We start from the raw sequence: 8,557 nt of genomic DNA on the forward strand, positions 1-8,557 counted from the left end.
GGGAGGCCGCCGGCCCTGAGGGCCGTGGGGGCGGGCTGTTGCCTCCAGGGAGGCTCGCCCTCGCCGGGCGCCCGCTCCGCTCCTGATGGGCACGAGAGCGGGGAGGGCAGCAGGGCCAAGCACAAAAGGTGTCCCTGCGCTCATCCTGCCCCGTCATGGTCTCGCGTCACTTAATTGCCGCGTTGTCACCCTTATTTCTGCCGCCTGGAATGCCTCGAAGTCTTTCTTGCTCATTACCTGTGAACAACGTATATCAGCTTTTACTGTTGGGCTGATACAAGGGAAGCGGTGGTGAAGTTCAGGTTTCATCTCCAGAAGCAGCTGTACTGAGAGCAGTGGAAGCTGTCCTGGTGAAAACAAGGTCTTTATCCAGCTTACCTTGCGTGAGGAAAACTGGATCCCTCTCTAGACTTGTGTATCAGAATGGTTGCATCTGTATTTTCAGGAGTGGGTTGAAAAGGAGAAATATATCGCTTTGTGTCTACAAGGCACACAAATGGATGCCAAAGCTTAAAAGATGGGAAAACATTGTTCTTGTATTACAAGTTTTTGCTTGCTTCTGTCTGTTCATCTTCATGGGTCAGTGGAAAAGCTGAGAAGCTCTTTCATCTTTGCTTTTTCGTCTTTTCCCCTGTAATGTGCTGAGCTAGCTGCCTGTATGTCTACTCTTGTCTGATTTGGACATAAAGGGTGCAAGTACTGGGGTTTTCTTTTTTTCCTAGTGGCTTTCAAGGCCACTGCAGTTGTTAATGCATTTCCCACTAAAAGTAGTTTATGTAAGTATTTTAACAAAGTTTTATGCTTAATGAGAACATCTGAAGAGAGAAGATGTAAAAACATCCCAGGTGGAAGAATGTGCCTATTCATAATTAATAAAGCCATTCTCCTAAAAATATGTTTTTGTTTATCAGAAAGACTTTTTTTGTTTGTTTGTTTCTCTTGATCTGTAAATCGTCAGTTGCAGCAACAGGTATGGGCATTTGGAAAATATGATTGCAGTGTTACCAATTACTACCTTTATAGATTGTTCATATAGGTGAGTAGACAGTTGCACCTATTTTTATTTAACTGTGTTTTGAGAGATGGTAAATAGTGTTTGTTTCTAGTAATATATGAAAGCGATTTACGTGTCTGCAAACCATGAGGAGGACTTGGGTATGGTGGCACGAGACTGGTTCTACAACTGCGTTAAGGGGGCACTTTTCTGACAAGTATCCCTTCTCTTCTGCTGCTGTTAGTATTCTTGAAGTTGTATGGTAAGTTGATTAAAGAACTGATTAATCTGGGAAACTGTGTTCTTTCATTTCCTTTAGTTGAGCGGTCAGCCTAGTACTCATGTAGGTACCAAGGAGGGTGAATAATGTGTCAGTCAAAGCTGAGTGAAGTGTGAGACCTCCCTTTAGTGGCAGCGTGCGGGTATGCCAATTTAAAGTGATCGTGGAATCACAATCTGAGGGTCCTCATCTGCCCTGAATTTCTAAGCATCATAGAATTCTGCTTGTCAACTTCAGCAAATGGTACAGGCTATTTTAAACTTGGTATTTCTTGCCTATTTACTTTATTTTCCAGATAATTCCCATTTTGAATGGCAGAAATAGGAAGGCTTGAAAATATTATGCTATGTAGTTTGTTTGGATTTACATCCCTCTTGAAGACTGTCAGTAGCCAAGGACACTGCTGATGTTCTTTTTACAGTTTTAGTGGGAAATTGATTTTACACTGACATACATAGGCAAATAAATTATTTTGTCAGCATGATTCAGTTTTTGCCTTAAGGTGCCTTAACAGTGATATTATTTAGGTGATTGTGACTTTCCCTTTGGAACATCTGTCTCTTTTAATCCTGGTTTATTCACACTTTTCAGAAAAAGTCCCAAAACGCTCCCTGCCTTACTTCTTGTAGAACTGAATGGTTTGGAATGAGTGAGGTGAGGGGCAGCAGGAAGGGAAAGGAAGTTGAATACTGAACTGGGAAATGAAATTAAATGTCTTCCTATGCAGTCATCTAGGATATAAAACAAGGCCTTAAAACAAACTTTTTATAGGTCTCTATTGACTTTGTCATATTTTTCTGTTATCTCATTTGGGATGATTCATTTTTAATTGTAGAGTGCTGAGCACTTATAACTGTAATTATGACCGTTGGAAGGTAAATCTTGTGATAAACATGTGAAGTCGTGTTAAATTCAAGACACTGATAAAACTGGCATGGATTTCTTAAGTTGGAACCCCAAAATAGCTTTAATTTTAGTTCTTGTTGGTGTTCTCATTCACCTGTATTGAATTTCCCAAGAATTTTTTTTTGGGGGGGGGAAATAACAGATATTTGTAAGGACACATGCAAGGAACTGACAATGCCAGAGATGAGAGTGGTGTGGAAATCAAGCAGTCTGTGTTCAGTGTAGTGATGTGATTGTATATAATGCACTGTTTGGGAACCCTGAAATATATAATGAGAATGAAAGGAATTACTGTGTAGTTGATCAGTGAAAATAGTGAACGAGACAGTGGTTGTGGAGGCGGGGGGGGGGGGGGGGGGGGGAGGTTGTGGAGGCGGTTGCAGGGGAGGACTCATGGAATCATTTGTGTAAATACAGGCAGACTGAACTTTTCCTGTTCTCCAGTAGACAAGTACTGTCTATCTTCTGAAATGTATCGAATGTGTCACTTCATTCCATGGTTTTTTTTCATTGCCATCTAATGTTTTGAGATTTCCCCAACACCCTCTGCCCCCTGCCCCCCATAAGCTTGCTGGGTGTGCAGTAAAATCCAAAACTTAAGTGGGTGTCTTGTCAGTGAGGAAGTTACTTAGGTTTTATTTCTGTAACGCTCTAGCGAAGGAGAACTTGAAGTTGTTTTCCCAAATGGGAATGGATTAAAAAAGAAATATAGCAGATCCGGTAGCCATTGCTGTTGCTGAGGTGATAGGAATATGTTACAAAAAGTAAAATTCAGGTCTTCAAAGTATAATAGTAAAACAGCTTTGTGAAGGGTTTAAGATGTGTGGAATAGGAGCCTGTAGTTTAGGCTCAGGAATGGACACTAAGAATATTAAAAAAAATTCTGAAGAGGTATAAGCAATTTTTGTAAATGTTTTTATTGGGAACTTTTCGTAATCCAAAAACTTTAACAAGCTCTGCTTTTAACCTTGCTAGGAAATTGCAGCTCTCCCTGAGGTACCGTGGTAGCTGTAAGAAATAATTTATACTCTCACTTATTTTACTGTAATGCCTTGTTATTTCCTGATTGATCAACCTGAATTTGGAACATTATCTATTAGTACATCTGTGTTGGTTTCTTACATGCTGTGGGATGGCAGCCTGATTATTTGAAAGACTGTTTCTGGATTGCAAACTTTGCATAGAAAACTGCTACTCTTTACTTCAATAACTTAAATTTGGGAGCCCAGATATTTTTTTTTAAACATGGACATACTCCAGAATTTTGATAAATTTGTGTGTCTTTCAGTGTTTGCTGCTCTATAACTTGGAGTGAGAGGCCTGAATATTTCAGCTAACAAGTAATAATTTATTCTATGTATTCTATACTGAAGGGAAGAGGAAATTCATTCATTACCTACTCTAATGCTCGGTTTGTGGTGCTCTAATATTTTAAATAGAAAAGTATAAGCATGATGGCTTATTTTGAAGATTTGTGTGTGATGCCTTCCTCATTGGTTATCTTTCTTGTCTTCTCAGTTTAATCCCTTTTTCCTACTTTCTTACTGGCAAATAATTTTACCTCTTTTTATAGCTAAGAATATACGTCCTATGTTGTTTTGTAGTTCTTTATTCTGTGTCTGGAGAGTGTTTTCATTTATGTAGTGAGTGTAGTTGTTCCCCTTTGCCTTAAGTAGAGCAGGACTGCTGGAAAGGCTATGTGAGACAGTATGGAGTAGAGGTGGTGATCTGAGTGGCTGTGTTACCTAGTACAAATTGACATAAAAAGAGTTTTTCTTCAGAAGTTCTCTGTTTTTTCTTAATATTTCTGAAACTTTTCTGAGCAGTCGTTATGTAGCTTAGCAGTTATATATTAGCATAATATGTTGAACACCAATTGCTTCAACTTCTTTTGGGCATTACAGACCAATCTAGCATATTCATTTAGCATAGAAAGAATGATTTATAATACCTAACAGGAGAACACAATCAGAAGTCCATGTCTTTTGTTACTACCCAAAGATCAAGGCAAAGCTGAATCAATAGACAATCTGTTGTATGTTTTGTTTATTGCATCTTGGCATTTAAAATATTTGGCTTTATAGCTTGTTTTAGCTTATGCAGTTAAATTACTCACTATATGAAGTTGTGAGTAATAGAAAATACATAAGGAATTTGTAGGCTAGCAGGCAACTTAATCAGTTGAATATATGTATGAATGTTGTATTTAAGTTAAAATGTGTAACATAGTGTTTGACCATTATGGTTGTAATTGCAGCCAAGAGGCAACAGAAAACATGGTGCATCATTTATCATCACTAGAGCAATTACAGGTAAATATGACTTGTTCTTATGTTCATGACTCATAAGAATGATGTGTGGATTGCTTGTAAAATTTACAATTTCTGCACTTTAGGGTGGCTAGTGTAATGAAAATAGAGTGCAGGATGTGTTTTCAGGAAGATGTTTTCTCATTATTGATATCGCTATGTTATTTTTATGTCATTTTTGTGAGCTTTCTTGTCTCTTAGCTTATTGGGACAAACTAATAAATCATACATCTAAGAAGTTTAGAAACTCTGTTGTGTTTTGCAAAATGTTGTTGAGGTTTTTTTCTCTGCCAGCTCTTGCATTGGGCTGTTTGCTAGTTAGGCAGTTCTATAAGGAAGCTTTACATTATGGTCATGTTACATTGCCATTCAACACTTGGTTTATGCAGTAACTGAATTGCATTTTCATCCAGTAGGAATTTCTCTTAGAATTTCCAGAAATGTGTAGTGATTTTTTTCATCTGCCATTTGCATTTACTCTAATGTAAGAATTTATTGGCCAAGGATAGAGGGTTTTTCTCACAAAAGAAAAAGGTATTAAGGGAATTTCTGAGATTCTGTGTGCAGTAAGCTGGAGAGTGTTTTAAAACCGCTAGAGATGTAATTTTTCTTGTTCCACTGTAGGTCCTGCATTGTTTTTGCTTCGTTACATCTGGTACAGGTAGGTTTGATGAAAATAGTGCTTAATCTTTTTATCTGATAATATTTTTATAGCATTTTGATTTGATGGAAAGTTATTTTTAATGAGAGTAAAATTGAACACTTGTTTAGAATATTGTCCAGGCAATGCTTAGAATATTCTCTTTTCATAAGTTTAAGTTGTAACTACTTGGGTTGCAGCTGAAGCGTATCTAGAAAAGAGCTGGTGTATACTAGTTTGACTTTTCACTTTTATTGGAAGCCTAAGTAAACTTGCAGTTGGAACATCATCTTTCTCAAAACACATATTTGTTCTCCCCACTCCCATCTGAGATACTGCAAGTGAAGCTGGTTTTTTTTTTTAAGCCTCAATGACAGGTATGATGGCATGGCAGGATTTGCTTCCTCTGGAGTAATAATTTGGATTTTTTTTTTTTCTTGGCAATTCAAACTGTCATACAAAAAGCTTGATAACTAGTTGAGCAACACTCATGCCATTTATAAATTTAACTTCTGATTCAATGGGTCCCAGAAACATATTGGGGTAAATATGGTGTTCCTGGAGAATTTCAGCTCTATGGTTATACTACTCTGTTGATGCACTTGGCAGGTTTGAAGGTATCAGTTCTCCCTTTTTAGGGGTATTCTGTTGGTTTTGAGATACATGGAAAGGGACATTAAGGTGGCTCCCTATGAAACAATATTATACTTGAATTCAGCAGGCAATGCTGGTTTCCCTATTGCTGTTGTACTACTTCATTTTGCACCCCCCACCCCCCCTTTTTTTTTTTTTTAGGGGGTGGTGTTTATGGCCTCCATACCATCATATAAGTCTAGTTGTGAGGATTCAGTTGCAGACAGAATTAACTTATTTTTCTTCCCTCCCCTCCACTAGTCATATTTGAAGTCTGATTCTTAGTTTTTATAATTGATTCTCATTGCTATTTTTATGTATTTAATAAGTGTTTGGGAGGGAGCTTGGGAGACCTCTAGTTTAAAGTCCTGGTAAAAAGAGGGAGAACATTGAATTCAGACTAGATTCTTTAGGGCTCTGTCCAGCTAGGTTGTGAAAAGCTTAAAGGATGGAGATCCCAAAGACTCTCTGGGCAGCCTGTTCCAGTGCCTGACTGTCTTCATGGTGAAGAATTCTCTTCCTTATGTCAGCTTGGAACCTTCTCTGTTTTAGGATCATAGAATCATTTTGGTTGGAAAGGACCTTTAAAATCATTGAGTCCAACTGTTAATTTAACACTGCCAAGTCCACCAAAGGACTGATCACGATTTCTTGTGCTCCTGCCATGCACCTCAGGGGCTCCCATCTTCATGGTAACCTCCTAGGTATCAGAGAGCTGCTGTTTGGTCCCCCTGAAGCCTTCCCTTCTCCAGGCTAAACAAGTACAATTCCCTCAGCATCTTCTTGTGGGGCAAGTGCTCCAGTCCCCTGATCATCCTGGTGGCCCTCCAGTTTATTGGTGGTGTTCTTGTAATGGGGGGGCCCAAAACTGGCTGCTGACCAGAGTGATGAGTAAATAATCAGTTCCCTTAATATGTGGTTTTGTTCTGTTAATACAAACAAGGATGTTGTTAGCCTTCATCATTGGCAGGGTGCAGCGTTGATTAGTTGCTAAAACCTGCCAGGTGATTGATGGTTGCCTTAAAGCTAAGTTGTCTGGCATGAGTATCTCAGGTACTGCTTTTGTTAGGTGTATGTTCTGATTTAGCCTAATGTCTTTGTTATTTCAGCCCTGCAAAGTTTTCTCTGCCCACTGGACTGGTTCGTCTAGTTAGTAAGCAGATCAACTGGCACCTAGTACTTGCAAGGTAACCAGCTTATACGCTTTTCTATTTTTGGCAGTAGTGAATGTACTAATGCTTCCTCCTCTCCCCCCGCCGTCCCCGTTGGTAACAATGCTGAGTTAATATTGTGCTAAAGTCATGTTATTCTTTTTGGTCAAGAGAAATTCTGGAGGCTTTCACAGGTAGCCTTGGGAAAGAAAGGTCAGTCTGCTACCTAGGAGCTTCCACACTGCTTCCCTTCATTTAGTGCATCTCTCACTCAGGTCTGAATGTCCTTCTAGATTTTGAGGCAAAGTGGCTTGCAGTGCAATTGTTCTCAAGCTCAAGTCCTGAATTTGATCAGTTAAAGACCTATAACTTGGCAGGATATGTTGTATAAATTGCTTATTTTAAAATTTGTAGAAAGTGAATGCATACCCTCAAGACTTGTCTGCTATTGTATGTTTAGAGAAGTGAGAGTTCCAAGGCTAGAACCAGCTGTTCTGCAGTAATTTTAGCAGCATCAGTGAGATTACTGGCTTTTAAAAATAAGCATAAATGTGTACAGAAGAATGGTTCAATGACATGAAGGTAGTATGGAATGTTTTAGTTTATTAGGTATTATCGTTGAATATGATCAGTGGTTCAGCAAGAGCTCTGTACTGTTGCGAGAGATGGTGATTCTTTGAGGGAAGTGATGATCCCTTTTGATGCACAAGACAGGAGACCTGCTCCTAAGGAGATGACATAACTTGCTGAAGTATGATAGTTGTTTATTCCAGATAAAGCAACACATAGTTTTAGATATTGCTGTTATAAAATTATTCATAAGCAACATCTGATTCTGACCTCCCCTGCAGCAAGATTTCAGACGTTGTTTCTGTTTTCTTAGTGCTACTAGAATAGAATGACAGATACATTTCAGTAACATGAAGGGAATCTTATTATAGTACTGATTTTTTTTTTTTTTAAAGTACTGGTATTTCCCAATTTGTTTTGAGTTATGAAAGGCGAAATTTATATCTAACCTTGCAGAAAAGCAGCTAGAGCTCTGATGCACATTCCGTAAGGACTGGACTTTAAATGAACTTTCACACCTTTATTTTTTCTCTTTCAGCAATGGTAAATTGTTGGCAGTGGTTCAAGATCAATGTGTAGAAATCAGGTAACCTAGTATTTGTTGCTTCATGACCACTGTTGTGGAGTTCTGAGAAAGTGTTTCTAGCCATCTACTAACCATACTTACAAAGATTTTTTTTCTGGGTTTTTGGGGAATGTTATATATTGTGAAAGTAATCTGTGGAATAATCTTAAAATATATTATCATTTAGAAAGCAGAAGCCTTCTACTTCTTCCTAGTTCTTGGCCATTCCCCATTTGAATAAAACCACCCCCTCCTCAAAACCTCCCACAATTATTGTGTCCTGGTTTTGGCTGGGGTAGAGTTGGTTTTCTTCCTAGTAGCTGGTACAGTGCTGTGTTTTAGATTTAGGATGAGAATAATGTTGATAACACACCGATGTTTTAGTTGTTGCTAAGTAGTGCTTACACTAGTCAAGGACTTTTCAGCTTCCCATGCTCTACCGACTGAGAAGGCTGGAGGTGCACAAGAAGCTGGGAGGGGGCACAGCCAGGACAGCTGACCCCAGCTGG

The 8,557-nt window shown here is 38.8% G+C and overlaps 1 protein-coding gene across 1 annotated transcript in view; it reads left to right on the plus strand.

The window, feature by feature from the left end:
* NBAS (neuroblastoma amplified sequence) overlaps nucleotides 1-8,557 on the plus strand; it is a 219,080-nt gene that overhangs the window by 211 nt on the left and 210,312 nt on the right. Inside the window, 4 exon segments of the mRNA XM_009275562.2 lie at nucleotides 4,438-4,492; nucleotides 5,114-5,150; nucleotides 6,872-6,949; nucleotides 8,022-8,069. Coding sequence (XP_009273837.2) covers nucleotides 4,438-4,492; nucleotides 5,114-5,150; nucleotides 6,872-6,949; nucleotides 8,022-8,069 — 218 coding nt within the window.

Source organism: Aptenodytes forsteri, unplaced genomic scaffold (genome assembly GCF_000699145.1).
Source record: "Aptenodytes forsteri isolate BGI_AS27 unplaced genomic scaffold, ASM69914v1 Scaffold94, whole genome shotgun sequence".
NCBI lineage: Eukaryota > Metazoa > Chordata > Aves > Sphenisciformes > Spheniscidae > Aptenodytes > Aptenodytes forsteri.